Here is a 22,157-nt window from a genome sequence, read left to right as displayed (position 1 = left end):
TTATCTTTTCAGCTTATCTATTGAATACAAGCATTTTAATCAATAAATACCGTTAAAAATTAATATTTTATAATTCTCCGTTCCGCTTTTCCGCTCAAAATATGCTCCATGTAATATTAAGGCATTCAAAACAGACGGAACGGATCGACGGAAATCTAGTAAATTTTGTCTTCCGCGCTTCCGCGTTTCCGCGTTTCCGCGTTTCCGCGCTCCATGTAATGGCACCCTCACTATACTGTTCCGCTTTTCCGCGCAACGTGTGCTCCATGTAATATAAGGGTGCCTCCCCATGCAGGACGGAATCTCGGAATCATTCTGATTGGTTAGTCCCATGAGGCTATTGGTTAGTTGAATAATAGTATTAATATTTGCTTTGTACAAAAATTCCACAATAAATATCCACAAAATTAGACCGGCATGACCTAGGGACAACATTTAAGAACAATATCGTGCAATTAGATCCAAGATTGAAAGCCTAGAAAAAAAGATTAGTTTAAATAAACTTTTATATGTGCAAAAGCACATTCAGGTTGACTTGCGTGTAGCGAGAGATGGCGCGGCACGCGAAACAAGAACAGATGCCTGAGATGCCTCTCGTTAGACAAGGACAGATATAGATATATGACATAGAAAACGGGATTAGAAATGTTGACATTACCGACGTCGAGGAAGTTCAGCCTTCACTTTAGGATCCCCTTAATCTTTTAATGCTAAACACGCGGCAATGTCCACCTTCGCAGGTTCTCCTCTGGAAACGATCTTCGTTACGTGCCTTTTCCATGGTGGAACGAAACCGCGCGGCATCTGTCCACAACAGTCCAACGTCCAACACGTCACGCGTCCACGTCACTGTCAGTGTGTCAGTCGGCGTGGTCAAGCGTTGTTTCGGCACATCGTACGGTTTTCCTGAGACGTGGACGTGGCTCGCGAACGGCGGCTCGCTCGTAACCTCGTGGCGGTCGATGAACGAAACGTTCACGCAGATGACAAGCTACCTGGACATTTCCTAGCGTAAACGAGAGGTACCTTTTCACGATCTCGCCGAGCGTGGCAACGTGGACGAGCGCGAGAGCGTTCGCCGACACGTCCCGGAGCCCACGACTAATGTACATACGTTGTTTCCTTTTTTCTCGATACAGCGTAACGAAGATGCATTGGACGCTGTGCGTGCTGATAATCGGGTCGTTCGGATGCAAATACATCCTCGTCCAGGCGCAACGAGTTCCGCCCGGCGTACCGCCTCAGCATTATCAGCAGGTAACTCGCGCTTTTTTCCCCAACGACGTTGCTCAACATATGGTTCAACGTGGTCGCTTCCCGGCGTATGACGTGGAAGTCAATTCGAAGCGAAGCCGGTATAATTCCGTCAAGTTCGATTTCCGACGTTGTAGGTACTCTATGAAAAATCGTTCGGTCACGTTTTATTTACCGGCGAGTAAGCGTCAAGTTTGTTATTGTCCAGGTTTTTGACATCTAAATGTATAGCAGAATTATACTGGCATAAAAAAATTCTCGCGTTGAAGTATTCAACATTGTTTATAAACAGCTGTCGTTAACGGTACTCCGATGTACGTTATTTTATAATTGCCTACTTCTCTGTTTCAGCAACAAATGCCGCAACATGCGCAGCACGTGCCGCAGCAACAGGTAAATTTGCTTGATTACGTCTCAGTCACACGATTATCTTCGATACCGCTACATCTTATCTTCGCTGTTGGCTTTTTTTCTTTAGTATATGTTTAAGTTAAGAACGAGTTCCGATTTAATTAATGTCTGGCATAATAAAACTCTGCCCAAGTATCAAGTACCAGCGCAGCAACAGGTTCCCCTTCAGCAAGCGTCGATGCAGCAAGTACCTGTGCAACAGCAGGTACCTGTGCAACAGCAAGTACCCATGCAACAGCAAGTACCCATGCAACAGCAAGTGCCCATGCAACAACAAATTCCTGGTCAGCCTCAGATTCAACAACCGCATGGGCATGGTCATGGGCAACCTCAGTTACTTAATACCGCCAACATAGCTCATGAGAAAGAGTAGGTATCATCTGGATACGGGTTTACGTAAAAATTCAATTATTTAGCTTCTTTTATTATTATTGTTATTTTTTTTATCTTTATTGCAATCAAGCCAAAGATAAGGCACCAACAATTTGTTGCTATAAAGCCTTCCAATATACAAATGACAGTGTATTTCTTTTTTTCTATCAGACACATCGCCGAGCACGCTGACGTTCCAATAGATACCAGCAAGATGACGGATCAGGAGCTGCAGTTTCACTATTTCAAGATGCACGATGCAGATAATAACAATAAGTTGGACGGTTGTGAGTTGATCAAATCGCTTATACATTGGCACGGTACGCACGAACTAAATCCATCAGCAGTCTCTCTTTTTACGTATGTTTTCTTGCGCAACTGAATTTGTAAGTATTTCCATTGTATCCGTAGAACAAGGTAGCCCGGATTCTCGTACGCACGGCGATAAATTGTTCAAGGATGAGGAATTAGTGCAATTGATAGATCCGATACTTAGCATGGACGACAGTAATAACGACGGCTATATCGATTACCCAGAATTCATCCGAGCCCAACAAAACGCCGCAGCTAATACGCGTACATAGTGGTGAATCGAAATTTAATATGTACTTTTAAAAGAGATTGTGCAAAGTCGAAGGAACATGGAGGGAATGTTGGATTTTCGTTATGGATGTTTCATGATGCATTATTGACACGTCATTTATCCTATGTACGTGATGAAACAGAATCAGTACTTGTGGTAATTCATTCTTTATCAACTTAATTATTGAGTTATAAGCAAGAAAACTAAGAAAACAGTTGAATATAAAAGATAGGAAACTTTTTTTTATATTATTTATACACATTGTTTATGTGTTATACACATGTAGACGATACATAATTTGAAAAATTGTATACTTGAACAAAATATTGTATAATTAAAGAAATGGTTGAGGAGTATTCCTCTTGATTATTGCTTGATTATGCTCGACGAGATTAATTTTACAATGAAAGCGTGTGCTGCGTATTATGGTGTAAGATGATCGCAATGTTCTATTGTTACTAAATAAGTTTTTTGATATATTAGAAGACTATTTTTAAACGAGAATATCTTATAGAATATCTCGGACTCTGTTAATAAATAAAATAATGGTCATTTATCAGTTTTTTATTATTTTATTGTTTTTAATTTTTTTTTATTGAAATTGCATAAATTTATAAAATAATATTTATATTAAGATAAATGTTTCATTTTCTAGTGAATATTTCTGAGTAAGATAAGGCATAAAAGATTTTTCATGTAATAATAATGTATATACATACTTTTATCTAACTCTATCATATGTATCAATTAAAATTTTGTTCATAATTAACTATATTACAATTCAAAACACTTTTGCAAGGTTTTATCGCAAAAGATATTTAAAATAATAAGAATAAATATAATGTGTATAGAGAAAAATCAGTAATAATATAACAATAATTCATAAATTTGCTTTTTGCATTTTTATATCAAAACGCTATCAATAATCACAAAAACACTTGCAATTTTATGTAAAGCGAATAAGCATAGCTAACAAAGTTTCAGCTTTAGAGAATGACACAATTCGTTTAAAGAGATCGTAATCATGGAAATATAACCTGATACGAAAATATGATAAATACATTAAAATGACTAGATTGCGGCTAAATTTATATAAGCAATTCGTATTTACTTATAAATACATTCCGTTAACTAAATAATCGGCATCGTGCGCAAAAGGTCCATGCCCGCATCGTCCACGCCGTTTTACTACTCGCAATCGGCAAACAATTAAAGCAGCCGTGATCGCGGTCGCGATAAGTCCCAATGATAACGACACTACGGCACCTTTAGGCTTTAAAACGTCATTTTCGATTATTTGAAGATGTTCCGCGATAACGTCGGTTCTCTCATGTGCCTTTGGGCGCTCTTCGATTACAATCACAGTTTCATGATCTGAAAGAAAAACCGTGTTATAATAAAAATTAAATAAATGCATTGTAGAAGATGTTAAAAAAGATTTAAAACTTTAAGAATGTATAAAAATTACTAAGGAGGATGATTTTTAAACATAGTTATATCATTTGCATGGAACCACACTTATACGCACATTAACAAAAATTAATTTCTATAATTTACTTATAAATAAAAGATAGTAAGATACGATTATCTAAAATAAAATAGTATACATTTTTTCCTTCTTTAATATTATAGTAAGTTTATATATATATATATATATATATATATATATATATATATATATATAACTACATTTACCTTTCGCTTCTTTTACATGATTATGTTTAACAACAATCTCACTTGCTGATAAAGTTGGTTTTTCAGTGATTTGTTTGCTCGTCTTCACATGTGTCGTCACATATTTATTGGCTTTTTCTTCCTTCTTTACAGGTTCCTTATTCTCATTCGTTAATTCATTTTTATGTTCCTCCGAAGTCTATTAACGAAATTATTATTTACCAAAATTTTCAAGATTCTGTAATAACTCCAATTGCCGAGAGACGTACTTACATCACAAGCGGGCGTCGTCGTAATTATTGCAAGATTTCCCACATCATTGGCCTGTTTATGTTGAGAGTTCGGTGCAACAGATGGTGAAAATTGCACGGGATTTTCTTGCCAAACTGCTTTGTTTGACAATGGAAAATGTGGAGAATATGGATGTTTGGAATCCATATACGATCCCCTAACGTAATATTACAAAACACAAATTAGAGTCTAATTATTCGTTAGTTTAATGTAATAATTACAAGGACAATATTTTGAATTACCTATCCGCTTCATCGTTTCCTATGACGCTCGGACCTTTGTGATTAAATATATGTGGTTGTTCTGGAAACATATTCACATTCCATATGATTCAATCCAATGACGATTATGTATGGCAAAAGAATTTATATTTTACATACGTTCATAAGGATTCATATGTTGTTCACGAATAGTATTAGCAGGGACATAGGGATCCTTATTTGGCTCATATAGAGGCGGATAATTCCACTCAGGCGGATGGTATCCCGATGATCCGTAATTCGTATGCATTTGCGGCACCTCTACCGGTTGGTCGGGATATATCATATTTTGCGGCTGTGACATTTGATGGGCCAGATTCGATATATCCCAAGCTTTAGGATTGATCTCCGGCCTGGGGTAGAACGGGGGAAGAGGCTTACGCTGGTCGATCGCTTGCTGATACCGGAGGATATCGGCGGGCGGACGAGGCGCCTGTATTATTGGAGGAACCGTCGGTTTCTCCGTGGGACATACGAGATCTGCTGCTTCGTCGGAGCCGTCCGCACATTGCGGGATACCGTCGCAAACATTATAAATGGCTATGCAATCTCCGGATGAACGACACTCGTACTGATTTCTGGAGCAAGCTATTATTAACGACAAAAGATTTATATTAATATCGATCTGTAAATTCTTCTATTATTTATAACACTCAGACACTCCTAACGTTTAGAATAACATCATACCTGGTTTTACCGGTGCTGACGTAGTTAGTATCACTTTTGCTATTTGCGTGACTACAGATTTGACCGGAGTTTCCGTGAATCCGTAATCCGACGTGATTTCGTTATTTTTCCTGAGGCACGAGAACATTTAATTAGTCCCGAAATCGATAAAGGAAATAAGGAATCATAGATAAGTACCTGAGAGATTTTAACTCGTGCTCCTGCTGAGATATCCTCACTTCCTCTTCCACTTGTACATTCTGTATAGGATAACTGGTGCGCACCGCACTGGTATAATTGGCGTGCCTCGTAAACTTGCACTTGAAATCGTGCAGCGGGCCACACTGGAAAAGATAACAGCTGCTCGGTTTCTGTAAGAGACGAAACAATCGAGATGAAACATCGATCCTGTAACGTGGCAACGCTTTATCTTGTATCATTTATACAAGATGATTCTGAATGATCTTACAAAAATTAAACAGGAAGGAGAAAGTGTCCTACTGACTATTTTGACATAAGCAGTTTACGGTCTGCGAAGCCACTTTAAGGAGATATCCACTTGCGCAACCATGTGAGAGTGGAGCCAACATTTATGTCTTGACAGATGATGCCTGTTGGAAGATCGTTCCCCGTAAAGCTCTTCAACAGCAAGAACATCGCTACAAACTTCTCCAAAAACAAGATGCATGTCTGCTAGCTCTGCAAAGGTGTAGTCCTCCATCTGTATGCTGTGCACTTCAAACCTCGACAGCGTCTCTTGTCAAATGGAGCTTGTTGTATCAACATGGTCTCCTCTGGACGACGGAGATACGATTGACAATCAGTCAGCGGACGTGTATGATGAGTTGCCTACTCTCCAGGCTCTTATATGTCCAAGCCTATATCTCTTTAAGCGGGGTTCTCAGACCCTAATGTTGCCTATCTTAAGATACACAGTAGGGCACTCCCTCCTTCCTATTTAATTTTTTTATAAAGTCATTCAGAATCATCCTGTCGATTAGGCATGTATTACCTTTTCCTCGAAGATGAACACGTCGCAGCGTTCAGTCTCGCAGCAATATTTCAGGCAATCCAGTCTGGAGTCGACGTCCAACACGTTCAAGTACTTGGCGCCCATATCGCGGGAGTCCTGGGTCCGGATGATCTTGTCCTTGTGGATGTCGAAGCTCTCGAGGCACATCTGATAGTCGTTCGCGCCGCCGTGACGCTTCTCGCTCGCCCTGATCGCGTTGTCGCCGCACGCACGGTGGAGGATCGAGACGACGAGGATTAAGGGCACGACCCGCCGCGTTCCGTCCAACATCGTTTCTGCTTGTGCATCATACTGGATCGTCCGAGTGGAGCCCTAGCCCTAGAGCCAAGTTGCGCGCGCTGTCGCGCCCATATATGTTTTATATGTATATAGGCGCGACCCGTATCACGATCGATAGCTGAATCTGTCTTGTCAGACGATAAATCTGTCGCGCCTCTTCCATCTTTCGCCGTCGAACGGCATGACAGAACGTCGAATCGTGTGAATCAGCGTCATTTTTTTTCTTTTGCTTCCTCATAGAGGAAGCTTTGTTTTCGTAAAAAAAATTTTTTTTTAGTTGCTTTTGCCAATGTGTTCAGAATGTTCTAAAACGTTGAAAAATCGCTGTTTTAAAAAATGTCGGTATGTGTGTGTGTATGTGTGTATGTATGCGCCAAATTTACCGAAATTTCTATAACTCCAGAACTAATCAACCAAATCTTAACGAATTATATATAAAATAGGGGTAGAAAAAAAACTGAAGAATATATAGAATTAATAAAAATTGCTAATAATCAAGGGGTTCTTTTTGCTTCGTCAAATTTTTTTACTCAAGAATTAGAAAAATAAAAAAAAACGGTTTCCAGAAAATCGGTAACAAAAAACTATACACTCTATAGTACTCCCCGGAAAATTCTACCCCTATTTCATATACAATTCGTTAAGATTTGGTTAATTAGTTCTGGAGTTATAGAAATTTCGGTAAATTTGGCACATACACACATCAGAGTTGAGAGACCTGTATGTAAGACCGTGATCTTAAGACATCAACTTCCTCTATGAGGAAGCCAAGTGCAAATTTATAATTTGCACTATTTTTTTGACTTGTTTTCTTTCATTCTCGCTCTCCCTTTTTGCATAAGCAATGATAATTAACGTCGTCAGATGCGACCCATGATGGCTTCGTCTATTTTTAATTTTTTGTTTTACTGCAATTATTTAAAGCAAGTTAATAAATTTTATTGTATTTCAAAATATATCAAACGTGTATATTTTCGTCAAGACCTGTATGTAGAACCCCATCCTTTTCCCATCGACATAGAATATCCATTTTCCGCGTGGACTATCAACTATTAAAGATTATAATTTATCTACGTCACATATCACTCTGTATATCAAAGTTACACGCAGGTATGCGCAAATATTTTTATCGCACTTCTGTTGCGGTTCCGAGCCGTCACGAAATTTACCGAGTTGCGTGCATGTATTAGAAGAACATCAAGAGTTACTATGGTAAATAATAATTAAAAAGCATTACGTTCAATTTATTTAAATTTTCTAGATATTTTTGCTTTATTATCCATATATATTTTCTCTCTATAAGAGAGTAATCAGTGTGTATATACAATATAAAGTAATATTATCTTAACAAAATTTTTTTAATATTAAAAAATTTCCATTCTATTATATATATATAAATGGTTGGAGAATTGCAATTTATAATAATATTTTATATTAAGTCAATAAAAAGTTCTAATTTAAGTTTAAGTAGAAAATTAATTAATCCATCTTTATATATATTTATCTATTAATATTCTGAGATATATTGGTATAATTAATCATTCTTGTATGCGGTTTATAAAATGTGTTAATATAACTGATTCTGATATAAAAAAAATTTTTTTTTATTATTAAACAATATTTATTGTTAAAAAAAGCATAAGTCGAGGCATAAGTAACATTTAATTAATTCTTACATCAACGTTAACTGCAAGATTTTCATAGAAATATATATATCTCTTTCATATATTTATTTATAGGTATGGAAGAAAGGTTACCCTTTCTATTCGATATGTAATGTTAGCGTCGTTAGCCATACGCGATAGTTATTATTTTTACTGGTTGCACTTTTCTTAGCGTAAGTAAAAAGGTTCATTTTAGTTAACGAAAAGTAGATATAAATATTATACCTGATATTTTTCAATTTTTTGCTCCTATAACGTAAGCATCTGCACGTAAAACTTTTGTAATACAGTTTTCTCATTATTTCTGCAAGATAGTTTATTTAGTCCCATAATTCGAATATGTTAATTTAAAGAACATTTCAACAGAACATATCGTTACAATCCTGTCTTTTAACAGCGACAACCAATGTCAGTAAAATCTACGTTCTTAATCTTCTTTATTTCATCTCTCGCAAAAGTATATTTGTGTGCGTGGCCAGCTGACCACATCTGCTAAGTGCAGTAAGTTACGTTTATAATATCTATATAATGTATAGATCGTAAAACAAAGCTCGATACTTTTAAAAATTAATATTCTAAAGCTCTAATGTTGCACACGCAGCGTATGATTCCATGTGGTATAACGGGAAAGTTGATTTTCAAAAGAACTTTTTACACACTCTATTGCGTGCCCATCAACAATTTATAGCTGTAAATGTACCTAATTATTATGCCTCGCAGTGAGTCATGGATTTTATTACAATATTTTGTTGTTATTAATCGTAGCACTATTTCTGTATTACTTAATTGATATATAGATGCGTATGCTGGAGATAACATCGTGCCTGTTATCCCGCACAATAATTATTTATAAAAATTCATATATGTCTATAATGTTAATATGTTTTTCACAAGAAAAAAAGTTCCTATCTTTTTTTCTAATTAATTTACTTTGCATATGCTATTTAAATTATTGTATATTATTATCTATATACAGAATGTTTATAATCTCCCTTTTGTCATATAACATAATTATTTTAAACGTCTAAATTAAAATTATTGTACCTATTATTTTAGTACGTCTCAACTGCCTTCTTCTATCTGGCTACTTTTCGAATTATACTTGAAGAAAGCGATGAGGACTAATTGACTCTGGTGCAGATGTATTATGGTGATGATACATTTGTTTATGTTCAGTATGTATACAAGTATTTTTTCTATAATTGTATATTTACTATCAAAAGTATTTCTAATCTAAATAAAAGCAAAATCGTACCCATTGATTTCACCTGTACGCTTATCCAAATTATACATATAGATCTAGATCCCCGAGTCCGTAAATGCCGGCGTGCACGCGGTAACGTCTGTCGTAAATATTTTGGTGCTTTTAGTAGCAGCTGATTTTTAAAGCTGATTTTATTTTAAGTCGTTTTAAGTAGCGAGTGATCTGCTTCCAAAGCAGCGTCGTTTACGCTGTCACAGCTTCCTCCCTAATGTGAGATGTATTATTAATGATATTGCAATCACATTAGCGCTATATAATTACGATATTTTATGTCGTTTTTGAACAATGTTTATATCTGTGGTGGTTGCCGAGATATAAGCGTTTAATGAAAATAAGAAATCGCTCGGCGCCCGAATCGTTGAGATTTTGCGCGCTTTCTCGTCTTTAAACGGAAACAAATAATTGCCAATAATAAAAGTGAGCATTTCTAATAGAGTAATAGAGCACGATCTAAACAGTGCTTTTTGAATCATCTTTCTGTCTTTTACGATTGCCGAGATATATAAGGGTTTTATAAAAGTCAGAAATTATTTGGCGCCCGCGCGCATCTTTACGGCCCGCGTGCGCTTTGTTGCTTTAATAAACGAAAGTACACAATTGCGAGTAATATAATTGAGTAATACCAATACGGCAAAGTATATAAAGTACAAAGTCTTTTTTTAATCATGGCATCTTTTTATCATTTACGGTTGCCGAGATATAATAAGTGTTTTATGAAAGTCATAAATGATTTGGCGCCCGATCTTTACGGCCCGCGTGCGCGCTTTATCATGTTAAATAAACAGAAGGGCGTAATTGTTGGTAACAAAATCGAGATATTCCAACAGAGCGCAGAGTATAAACTAAACAGTCCTTTTTGAATCATCTCAATATCTTGGGTGGTTGCCCAGATATTTGCGATAAACGAAAGGGAAGACTTTTTTTTCTCGCGCCAAGCCAGCGACACATGGCCTTGACCTACTTTCGACGAACAGCTGTTACATTATTTGATCTACTACTACTTTCTAAATTGGCCTTGACCTAGATCACCGAGTCCGCGAACGCCGGCGCGCGCCCCCGTCTATCCGTAAAATTCCTCAGAAATCGCTCCTGTGTTACGCGGGAAGCATGATGAGCAAGGAGGGTGCAGTAGAGGTATTCCAGCAGAGCAGCACGCCTACCCCCACTTATTACCCATCGCCACATCGGAACGGCGCGCGGTACAAAGTATTTCATGTCGCTGTTGAATGATGTTTATATGTATATGTAGTGATTGCTGCGATATAAGAATTTATTGATTTGTTGGTTAGAGCAATATGCGTTTTAAAATTCTTTATCGTTAAATCTTGTTCAAGAGATCATGCCTTATATTAAGAAGCATGCTGTTAATTGGAATAAACATTGTATTATTAATTTCTAATGTATTTTGACAAAGATCTGACGATAATCATTGCTGAGATATTAGTGATTAGTGATTATCATTAAGTACCTGCAATATTTTTTATTTGTGTTTATTAATTAATAAAACAAACTGTTTACTAAAAACTTAAAGGTATATATTTCATAGTTCGAAGAGAACATTATTCATTACTCCCTCACCCCCCATTCCCCACCAGTTAATTCCAATTTGTTTTCGTCTTTATTGCTAATTTTGCGATATTCGTCCCTACATGTTGCGTACGCGTGAATTATACATTCATATCTCTATGTATACATACACTTGGAACATAACACTACCGTGTCTCTTGTTAAACAAATGTAATTAATAAAATTATTACATTACAAATTTAATAAACAATTTATATTAATATAATATAAATTACTATTAAATATAGTAGCGAGAAACATATTGTATTGTGTATTCGTACGCTTGAAAGATCATAAAAATTATGAAAAAAATTTTACGTTATAAGAAAAGCGAGAATCTCGAGTTTAGAGTCGTTTTTAATTTCTCAGAAATCGCTCCTGTTACGCGGAAAACATGATGAGCAAGGAAGGTGCAGTAGATATTCGAGCAGCGGCACGCCTACCCCCACTTATTACCCATCACCGTCGGTATACGGCGCCGCGGCGGCCACGGCGCGGATGCCCAGCCTACGGCCAATCAGAGCGCTAGCAGGTATGCATAGAAGGGGCAGTAGCGCTCTAGCCAATAGCAGCGTGACTAAGCGGAGGCAATGTGGGGAGGCAACACCCTCGTTTAGAATACCTCCGTCAACTTCCTTGCCTAACATGCTATACTGATACCTTTGCCGATTTAAACGGTGTTTTCGACACCAAGAATCTCCGCCATTTTCGCTTAATCTCTTAGGATACGTACTTTCAACTATTTTCATGATCTTTTGTGCATCTCTACGATACGTGAACAAATTCTTCTATTGTTTAATTTTAACCTAACATAAAAATATGAAACTTTTGTTATTATTATTATTATTATTATTAATTATATTCGTTTAAATTACAAATAATTGACGCGTATGTGGTGCACGCAATAACGCTCCAATTCATTTTTCACGCTAAACTAGCGAATGGAGAAGACCCGTAATATACGTGTTTTTCGCAAAACAGCAGGTATTAACTTACATTACTTTGCTAAAAAATTTCTAATTATTTTATAAATATTAAAAAGTTTGCGAAACAATAAGCGTTGTGCGTCAACGTATATACATATATTTTTTGAAACTTGTTTAGTATCGGGCGACGGCATTCGTCGCTCTTTTCTCTCGTTGCCGCGTTGGCTAGAATCTAGAATTATGAAACAATTATTCTAGAACCTTTTATATCATTTAACTTTGTTCGATAAAGCATGTCTCATATTAAAGAATAGATAACAATGATAAAATTAACGAATTTCTCAAGATTCCTCTTGTGTCATTCGTCGTATATGTATACATATCTCGGACCTTTTGTCTTCCCGAGCGCCGCGCCGCCCGACGGCACTCGACCCTACCTTTTTCTCGTTACCTAGCATTATGCAACGATATTCTAAAACTTTTTATCGTTTAATGTTGTTCGAGAGAGCATATTTCACGTTAAAGGATACATAACAATGACGAGATAAATGTATTTTTCGAGATTTGTTTTGTGTTGTTTGTCACGTTTCGACGCTCCCGATTTTCTCGCCGAGCGAAACAGCATACGGCATGCGTATAGCTCCTTCTTCTCGTTGGCTAGCATTATGCAACAGCATTGTATAACTCTTTATCGTCTAATCTTGTTCGAGAGAGCATACTTCGCATTAAAGGATACATAGCAATAATAAGATAAAATGAATGTATTTCTCGAGATTTGTTTAGGTGTCGTTTGTCACACTTATTCGGACCGTCTATCTTCGCGCCAAGCGCGAGCGACGGCATTCGTATAGTTTCCTTCTTTTCGTTGCATTTTGGTATTATAAGAAAATCTTTAATGTGATCTCGTGGAGTATATATATCTAAAATATTCATAAAATATATATAAGAAAAAATTTAGAGCAGAAAATACATTTTGTAAATATATAACAAATCGATGAGTTTACAAAAATTTTTGTATTAAATACTTAAGTATTCTAATAAAACGAGTCAATCTATTTTTGCTTATTTTCAAACTAAATAAAAGAGGAACAATTCTACTTAACTGAAAATAAATTCTACATTGCTTTGAGAATGATCTCGAAGGGACACTTGTATTGAACAGGAAAATCGATTGATTCGATGTTTCATCAGACACATTTTACGACCTGGAGGACTTCCGCCATTGAGCAACCTATTTTGCGCCAGGTGCGCCGTTGCCCAGTATATTCCGCTTTGCCAAATGGGCTGAAAAAATTTGTATAATTACTTAAAAGTATCATAAATATAATCCAAAAATATAGAATAATTTATTTTGTTTACTTTCTCCACAAAAAATTCACAAAAATCACCTATATACACTGATAAGAACGGACCCTTAAAAATGAGAGAAAAAGACTAATATCATTTTGTAGTGTTTTTGTACATTAGATTTCGAAGAATTCGATGCAACCATAAAATATATAGTTTACCGGAGATTTCGCTGCTAATTTTTAAGTTTATTTTAGTGAAAATGCGGTAATCGAGCAGACATTTTTTGGGTCGAGGTGAGGTTGGGAAGACTTGGCAACGCCGCTGGCTAATCACTGTAGTTGCAGGTTATGAGGCTCGTCTTTCTTAGCCGACGTGGATATAGTGATTGACACCCCTGTCATGCGTTTTGAAACCCTTTCTCAGTAATTGTCAAAATTCAATCAAAAAGGAGATGTAACCTCACTTGTACGTAACCTTTCTCGACGACTCGCATGATCAGCCGATCAAAACGGAGTCAAATGAAAAAAATCACATAATTTGGAAAAAGTAACATACTTTGTCACGTATGAAATTTTACACCATGCGTCATAAAATTATTTTTCCCTTAGCAAAAATTGCCTGAAATATATTTCTGAACGTGAAAACCTACAAAGCAGTCACATGACTATAATATAGCACGTATAGCAAGAGGCCTACTTTATTAATAAACGGAAACAAATAATTGCCAATAATAAAAGTGAGCAATTCTAATAGAGTAGAGCACGATTTAAACAGCGCTTTTTGAATCATCTTTTTTTGGCTTTTACGAGTACCGAGATATAAACGTTTAATGAAAATGATGAATAGCGATCATCAGGCGCGCGATTATTCTTTTGGCCAGCTCGCGCTTTATTGCTTTAATAAACGAAAGTACATAATTGCGAGTAATATAATTGAGTAATTCCAATAGGGCAAAGTATAAAGTACAAAGTCTTTCTTTAATCATCTTTCTATCATTTACGGTTACCGAGATAAGTGTTTTATAAAAGTCATAAATGATTTGGCGCTCGATCTTTACGGCCCGCGTACGCTTTATTATTGCTTTAATAAACGAAAGTATATACATAATTGCGAGTAATATAATTGAGTAATTCCAATAGGGCAAAGTATAAAGTACAAAGTCTTTCTTTAATCATTTTTCTATCATTTACGGTTGCCGAGATATAAGTATTTTATGAAAGTCATAAATCATTTGGCGCTCGATCTTTACGGCCCGCGTACGCTTTATTATTGTTTTAATAAACGAAATATACATAATTGCGAGTAATATAATTGAGTAATTCCAATAGGGCAAAGTATAAAGTACAAAGTCTTTCTTTAATCATTTTTCTATCATTTACGGTTGCCGAGATATAAGTATTTTATGAAAGTCATAAATCATTTGGCGCCCGATCTTTACGGCACGCGCGCGCTTTATTGCTTTTAATAAACGAAAGTACATAATTGCGAGTAATATAATTGTGTAATACTAATAGGGCAAAGTAGAAAGTACAAAGTCTTTTTTTAATCATTTTTCTATCATTTACGGTTGCCGAGATATATACTTAAGCGTTTTATGAAGGTCATCAGAAATCATTTGGCGCCCGATTTTCCTGGCGTGCGCGCGTTTTATCATGTTAAATAAACGGAAAGACGTAATTGTTAGTAAAATAAATTGAGATATTTCAATAGCGCAGAGTATAAACTAAACAGTCCTTTTCGAATCATCTCTATATCTTGGGTGGTATTATAGCCCAGATACTTGCGATAAACGAAAGGGAAGACTTTTTTCTCGCGCCAAGCCCAGCGACACATGGCCTTGACCTACTTTCGACGAACAGCTGTTGTACATTATTGATCTACTTTCTAAATTGGCCTTGACCTAGATCGCCAAGTCCGGAAATGCCGGCGCGTGGTGTGCACGACAACGCTACCGTTGTTTTTATTCAGCGAGAAATTCGGCGCGCCGAAAATGCGACAAATGACATTGAACATATAATGTATTATATCTCGATGAGAAATACGTTTATTTCAACATTGTAATGTATTCTTTAATACGAGTCATGCTCTCTCAAATATGATTAAATGATAAAAGGTTTTAAAATGTTGTTGCATAATGCTAACCAACGAGAGAAAGGAGCTACGAATGCCGTTGTATATAGTTCGCTCGGCGAGAAAGCTAGAGCGATCGAAAATGTGGCAAACGTCACTAAAGAAATCTCGAAAAATACGTTCATTTTATCACTGCTATATGTATCCTTTAATGCGAAGCATGCTCTCACGAACAAGATTAAACGATAAAAGGTTTTAGAATGTTGTTGTATAATGCTAGTACACGAGAAAGAGCAGGTAATAGCGCCGAATGCCGTCGGGCAGCGCTCGACGGGAAGATAGAAATTCCGAAATGCGATGACAAACGATACTAGACGATCTCGAGAAATACGTTTATTTTAATATCGCTATGTACCCTTTAATTAATGCGAATCATGCTATCTCGAATAAGATTAGACGATAAAAGGTTCATCCGCATTTCAGAGTTTTTCTTTTTCCAACTATACCGCCCGACAGCATTCGTCGTTACCTCTTTCTCGTTCGCTATAGCATTATGCAACAGCATTCTAAAAATCTTATTTGTCTAATTTTATTCAAAAAAGCATGATGCTTTAACTTAAAAAGCATATATCAATGTAAACATTACGGCACTTTGTATAACATTTATTTAATTCCGTACGCTGATTTAGAACACTTCGTTTTTTTTTCACTGGTTTACTTTATTCACTAATGTTTCGAAACGTATTATTTTTAAATCTTTGAGCATGCATACCATTTATTAGCACTAACATTGTAATGTTAATATTTTTTATGTATTTTGTCTAAATTTTACGATAATTACTAATAGAATGTTATTATATTTTTTAAATAAAACAAAAATGCAATTTTTAATATACCGATGAAATAGATTTGAACAAAGTTGTCCTGTCCATAAAAGTTTTATAAAAAATCGTAAATTAGCAATATTTTTAATTTGTGTTTATTAATCAATGAAACAGATCCTTTTATTAAAGTATTTAAGGAATGATTCGTTGTTTGAAGAAAACATGTTCATATTACAGTTGATGTTAATTTGTTATCGTTTTATTGCTAATCTTACAAAATATGTTGCTACATTTTGCGTGCGCGTAAATTATACATACATATGTACATATCGCTGTGCACTTGGCATAAGATACTACCGTGTCTTTTAATAAACAAATGTTATTAATAACACAATATTTTAATAATTATTATTAAGTAATAGCGAGAAATATATATAATGTATTCGTCGAGACGTAGACGCTTGAAAGATCATAAAAATGTGAGAAATTTGGGTTTTGGGTTTTGGGTTTTGGGTTATGAGGAAAGCGAGAATTCCTCAGAAATCGCTTTTGTTACGCGGGAAGCATGTTGAGCGAGGAAGTTGCAGGAGGTATTCGAACAGCGCGCAGCGGCAAAACGAGTTTGCAGTCGTTTGTAATTCCTCAGAAATCGCTCCTGTTACGCGGGAAGCATGTTGAGCAAGGAGGTTGCAGAGGTATTCGAACAGCGGCACGCCTACCCCCACTTATTACCCGTCGCCATTGGAACGGCTCGCGGCGCAGATGCTCCTCCCACGGCCAATCAGAGCGCTGGCGGTATGCTTAGAGGGGTCAGAGGCTCCCGCGCTCTGACCAATAACAGCGTGACTGAGCGGAGGCAATGTGGGGAGGCATCACCCTCGCTTAGTATACCTCCGTCAACCTCCTTGCCTAACATGCTATGCTAATACTTTCGCCGATTTAAATAGTTTTTGACATCGAGAATCGCCATTTCCGCCTAACCTCGTAATAGATTATATGTATACATATAGGCGCGACCCCGTATCACGATCGATAGCTGAATCTGTCTTGTCAGACGATAAATCTGTCGCGCCTCTTTCATCTTTCGCCGTCGAACGGCATGACAGAACGTCGAATCGTGTGAATCAGCGTCATTTTTTTTCTTTTTTCTTTTATTCTCGTCCTCCCTTTTTGCCTAAGCTTCGATTTAACTTTCTAATGATAATTATAACGTCGTCAGATGCGACCCATGATGGCTTCGTCTATTTTTCATTTTAATCAAGGTCGTATATTGTCTTGACGATTATAGCCAAAAGAAAAGATAAAAAGTAAATTAAACCGCCGCCGAGAGATTAAAGTTATCTGCACTAATAGAAATGGACGACACTCCGAAACTATAATATATACTCAAATTAAAAATCCTGCAGTGTGTGTAGATCGAAGTTGCAGTCGTGTTATCATCTTTTTACTCGTTTCTAAAAAATTACGAGATTAATATATATATGTATAGAGCTCGCGATAAAAGTCAGGAGTAAAGATTTATATATGTATTTTAATATTGTTTTCTTTTCTTATTTTTGACACAAAGAGCAAATGTAGCTCACAAAAATTCGATTCGCAAAAAACTTTTCAATAATACTTCAAAATTCTTCATACAAAATACGAAAACGATTTCATACTTGGCTGAATTTATTTATGTCGATTAACATGGTAAAAATAATTAATTAATTAAAATTATCTGTATGTCTGTCTCAAATCTTAATTATAATTCAAGTCTTCGTATGAAATACAAACAATTTCATACGGAAATTGTTTAAGAAATCATTAAAAAGAAATGATAAATGATAAATGTATATAATCGCAAAAGATGGACAAAGTAAAATAATGGCGTCTCCTTTCTTGCCTTGATTTTTTTCTTCTTCCTTCCTCTCACATTTGAATATAAATATTGGGGGCACTGTTGACTTTAAAAATTGAAACGTTTTATTCATATTTTATAAGCAAAAACACAACAAAATTCAAGTACACTTATTCCATACATGTTAACTTCAACTAAAATATAATTGTACAATAACATGACTCGTGTGTGTACGATGCAACGCTTTAATGTCTTTATGAATAATCGGCATACAATCGGATCGGACGCGTCCGATGAATGGAGGTCGATAATTTCGTGAAAAGGAATCTAAACGAATATGCGCATGCACTGATAAGGATCATCATCATCAAGCGGACAAGGTCTCCCACGCGCTTCTCTTTCTCTCTCTCTCACTCTCACTCTCTCTCTCCCTCTCTCTCTCTCTCTCTTTCTCTTTCTCTCTCGCTCTCTCTCTCCATTCTCTCTTTCTCTCATCAATTTTAACAAGTCTTAATCGCACCTTGATATCTCGCTATTGACTATTATCAAGGAGAGTGCTTTGAAATAGTTACAAAAACGGCCGCCACAGAATAAGGCACACAATTGATGCAACGCGCATTTTTTTTTCAACAATGTAACGATATATTCGTACTTATTCTTTAATGTTACTTTGATGTGAACAAACGTTCATAGAGCTACGCCTGATCATCTTGGAAATGATTTATATGTATTCATGCTTAAGGAAACTAGAACTTTGCAGGAACAATGGTGTCTACATATTGATGCTGTGTGACATTAGGTTTTGCGTTTTTTTTCTCCCCCGCCGCTTCCCCCGTTATCATCTTCACCCAGCACTGTCTTATATGTCGCTATTCGATTCATTCTTTTCTTTCTCTTTATTATCGTTATCGTTAATGTGTACTATCGGTATTTATTATCGTTTTGCGTTCTGCTAATGCCTCGAATGACTTCTATTTACACATCCCTCTGAGGTATGTTGCGAGCGTTATGATATGGGATACATGACTTTGCGAACCACGTCTATCAATCGACCTATAATCGCGATTATGCAACCTAAGGTACTCTCGATCTATCCCTGGACACAAATCAACTAAAGCGTGGGCTATCGTCGTAACGAACGATATTATTGTATGTTGCAACACACCGCTCTGCTCGGTATCGGACCCTCGCCGTTCTGACCGTACAACGGCCGTTGTCGGAACATGTTCGTATCGAACGATAAGAATGGCGATTTCCCGGTGTAACAGCTCTCGTACGCCTCGAACGCCTCGTCGATGGGTATCTTCTCGTTCCCTATGGTAATGTCCTGATTTTTGTCCGGTATAAAGATCGGGATCTCCTCGCCGCGGAAATACCCGATTGTTTTGTCCTCCGGATCATTTGGCACTGTTCTCGACTTCGACGAGATTACCGACGTGCTGAACTCGCTCGACTCCTCCTCCGTATTGACGGTATCCCGCGCCAATCTGTAATACCTCTGCACATGTTCCACGGTAGCTCGTTCGATCTCGATGTTATCGTCCTCCGCCGCCTCGCCCTCGCATAAAACCCCCGGGGTTTGCAGCATCCTCCTCGGAGTTATCACAGGTTCCACAGTTTCCGCTTCCCAACACTCCAACACGTCGGGCTCCTCTATGCTGACCGAGGACGCTATCATTACGCTATCGTTCTCGTCGTTCTCGCTGCTGGTCTTCTCGCGCATCTCCACGTTTTTGTTAATCACGTCGATATAAGCAGCGGTCTTCGCGACGGGATTATCATGATCGTTAAACGGAACAGGTTCGTACGAGGAAGTCGGTAACAACCTACCGTCTTCCGAGACGATAATCTCCCCCTTCTCGAACGTCCGTACGCTCACCATACTGCCCTCGCTTGTCTCTTTGCCCTCCTCGACGTTTAAATTATCTATACGTCTCATCTTGATGTCGATATTCTCAACGGGATTTTTACTGATTTTTCTCAATGTCTTCATTCGTTTTGCGTTAACTCTCTTCGAGTTTATCCGAGAACTTAAAGCAACCCTCATACCCGCAACGCTATCCTCCTGAGTAAATTCGCAAACGTCACCAACATTATTCTTCGGCTTGTCTCTTGATCTCACGCCAGTGACAAAGTCCAACGAAACCAACGAGGAAACCAACTGGCTCTGCGTCTTCTCATCAACGTTCTTGTTCCGTTTGTCGTTTCTCTTTGCCTTTGTTTTTCTTTTCACGACTTTCGCGTCCCTCTTTCTTCTGCCGATCGATGCCGAATCAGTTTCCATCTCATCGTTCCTAACGTTGATGTTGTTGTTGTTGGTCTTTGCGAATTCGCCGCAGCTAGCCGTGCGCGACAACGTAACGTTGTCCACGCCGCTATTAGCAGATAGTGCAGGCATGGGGTTGCCTTGCAAGTTTTTTGGCGGCTTTACATCCATTTCTTCATCGTCCTCGTCTGTCTCGCTCTCCGAGGTTGACGCTGATGTTACGAACAGATCGGGCGAGTTCGCTCGACGCAGCCACTCCTTCACCGCAGCCGTAACGGGATACTTCTCCGACACCCGAGTCTGGCTCTCAAACCCGGAATCCTCGTTCGAACCTTCGACTGTGACTCGGCTTGTCGCTTTGATCGTGTCCTCGTTACATACCTCCGATGCGTCTTCCTTGTTCGCCACTTTCTGTTCCGTCTCGCCCAGCTTATCGTTCACAATACTGCATTTGCAGTCTGCGTCCGACAGTTCAACGGCTTCGAACTGTTGTATGAGCATCTTACTCTCTACATCCAGGTGCGCGGAGTCATCTAAGTCCGGTCCGGGCGTAGACTCTCTCACGAATTTCAGACCTTTCTTATATTTCCTGGGCAATCCAAGTGATGTTGCTCGTGTAACGGACGAATTGTTGCAGTGTCGCAATCGTTGAACTTCCTCTTTTTCGTTGACATTTATCGTTGTTAAATTGGAGCCATTGTTTTGAGGACTTACTGATCTCGACTTCGATGCCCTCTCTGTCAGGCCAGCAAGATGTTCGTAATTCGTATCGCCGTTTGTTAAACTTTCTTGATGATGTCTAACGCGATTACTCAATATATCTGTATTAACGTCGCTGCTATTATTTTCGAATAGCTCATGTTTCACATTGGCACTAGTCGAATCGCCATCATTTTCCATAGTATCAGTTCTGGAGGGCGCTACATCAGTCGGAGCACTGCTCCTTATCTCTGTAGTCTCGTTCGTCATTATCGCTTCCACATTCGCAACTAGATGATTCGTTTGACCGTTAATTTCTGTATTTCTGCTTCTTGGCGTATGTCCAACTGCGACTAATTGAATGTTCTCTAAAGACGTCTTCCTCACGATTTGCTCCGAGTTGCAGATTGTCATCTCTTCCTGGTTCGTTAGACTTTGAGCAGTTGACGAATCACACGTCTCGGTCTTGCGACTGGCGGATTCCGTTTCGTAGGATGATACATCCCGTGCGTCAGTGACAGACGACGACGTGACTTCTTCGGCCACGGTGGTGACGATGGATGTCGAAACAGGACCAGAGGGGATTCGCGATTGCAGGTCCGGCCGCAACTGAAATTCCTGGCACTCGGGATTGAGCGGTCGATTCGCCGCCGTCGTCGTTGCAGTCGCGGTCGAGGTCGGACATTCTGACCAAGGTAATCGGGAAGACGATACATCATTATCACATTCGGAACTGTATTCTCCTTCTTCCTCATCTTCGGTGTTACCCTGTTTAATCAGAAAAAAAAATTAATTTAAAAAATGTCAAGTTTTACCAAGCGATATTTCAGTCAAAAATATCTCGCAACAAAAAATAGTTACGAGATATTTCTGGTATTCATATTCATACCATCGGTTAATATATATTATTGCTGTTATATGTTAATCA

General features: G+C 37.8%; 3 protein-coding genes and 1 pseudogene across 6 annotated transcripts in view; 2 read left to right on the top strand and 2 right to left on the bottom strand.

The window, feature by feature from the left end:
- Positions 1–806: 806 nt before the first annotated feature.
- LOC143905285 (uncharacterized) lies at positions 807–3,176 on the top strand. 2 transcript variants are annotated; one of them, XM_077420608.1, is made up of 6 exons: positions 807–1,022; positions 1,140–1,257; positions 1,606–1,647; positions 1,733–2,034; positions 2,209–2,357; positions 2,449–3,176. In XM_077420608.1, the coding sequence occupies exons 2-6, from the start codon at positions 1,150–1,152 to the stop codon at positions 2,619–2,621; spliced, it is 774 nt and encodes a 257-aa protein (XP_077276734.1). In that variant the 5' UTR covers positions 807–1,022; positions 1,140–1,149; the 3' UTR covers positions 2,622–3,176. The 2 variants fall into 2 exon arrangements, with proteins under 2 accessions (XP_077276734.1, XP_077276735.1); XM_077420609.1 differs by having other exon boundaries at positions 810–1,022; positions 1,799–2,034.
- Positions 3,177–3,503: 327 nt separating this feature from the next.
- LOC143905268 (uncharacterized) lies at positions 3,504–6,863 on the bottom strand. Its single transcript, XM_077420573.1, has 8 exons — positions 6,524–6,863; positions 5,710–5,882; positions 5,533–5,642; positions 4,966–5,433; positions 4,828–4,888; positions 4,568–4,742; positions 4,316–4,493; positions 3,504–3,994 (listed from the first exon to the last, which is right to left on the bottom strand). The coding sequence occupies exons 1-8, from the start codon at positions 6,812–6,814 to the stop codon at positions 3,732–3,734; spliced, it is 1,719 nt and encodes a 572-aa protein (XP_077276699.1). The 5' UTR covers positions 6,815–6,863; the 3' UTR covers positions 3,504–3,731.
- A 116-nt stretch (positions 6,864–6,979) lies between these two features.
- On the top strand, positions 6,980–9,210 carry LOC143905108 (uncharacterized; annotated as a pseudogene).
- A 9,156-nt stretch (positions 9,211–18,366) lies between these two features.
- LOC143904978 (uncharacterized) overlaps positions 18,367–22,157 on the bottom strand; it is a 29,782-nt gene continuing 25,991 nt past the window's right edge. For all 3 annotated transcript variants that reach the window (XM_077420028.1, XM_077420026.1, XM_077420027.1), the window contains one exon: positions 18,367–21,997. In XM_077420028.1, coding sequence (XP_077276154.1) covers positions 19,409–21,997 — 2,589 coding nt within the window. In that variant the 3' untranslated portion in view covers positions 18,367–19,408. The remainder of the gene's footprint in view (positions 21,998–22,157) is intronic.

The sequence above is a fragment of the Temnothorax americanus genome, unplaced genomic scaffold, assembly GCF_048541705.1.
Source record: "Temnothorax americanus isolate GAGA-0224 unplaced genomic scaffold, ASM4854170v1 Scaffold6, whole genome shotgun sequence".
Lineage (NCBI taxonomy): Eukaryota > Metazoa > Arthropoda > Insecta > Hymenoptera > Formicidae > Temnothorax > Temnothorax americanus.
The sequence above is the reverse complement of the archived record's forward strand: the minus strand, read 5'-3'. Positions and strand labels throughout refer to the sequence as shown.

What these genes read in the sequence shown, in the direction of transcription:
- LOC143905285 (XM_077420608.1), top strand. Translation starts at nt 1,150, where the DNA reads ATGCATTGGACGCTGTGCGTGCTGATAATCGGGTCGTTCGGATGCAAA. An exon ending in CGCCTCAGCATTATCAGCAG is followed by an intron (nt 1,258 to 1,605) that starts GTAACTCGCGCT and finishes TCTCTGTTTCAG; the next exon opens with CAACAAATGCCGCAACATGC. An exon ending in ATCGCTTATACATTGGCACG is followed by an intron (nt 2,358 to 2,448) that starts GTACGCACGAAC and finishes TTGTATCCGTAG; the next exon opens with AACAAGGTAGCCCGGATTCT.
- LOC143905268 (XM_077420573.1), bottom strand. Translation starts at nt 6,814, where the DNA reads ATGTTGGACGGAACGCGGCGGGTCGTGCCCTTAATCCTCGTCGTCTCG. An exon ending in ACATATGAATCCTTATGAAC is followed by an intron (nt 4,889 to 4,965) that starts GTATGTAAAATA and finishes ATATGTTTCCAG; the next exon opens with AACAACCACATATATTTAAT. An exon ending in TCATGTAAAAGAAGCGAAAG is followed by an intron (nt 3,995 to 4,315) that starts GTAAATGTAGTT and finishes TTTTTCTTTCAG; the next exon opens with ATCATGAAACTGTGATTGTA.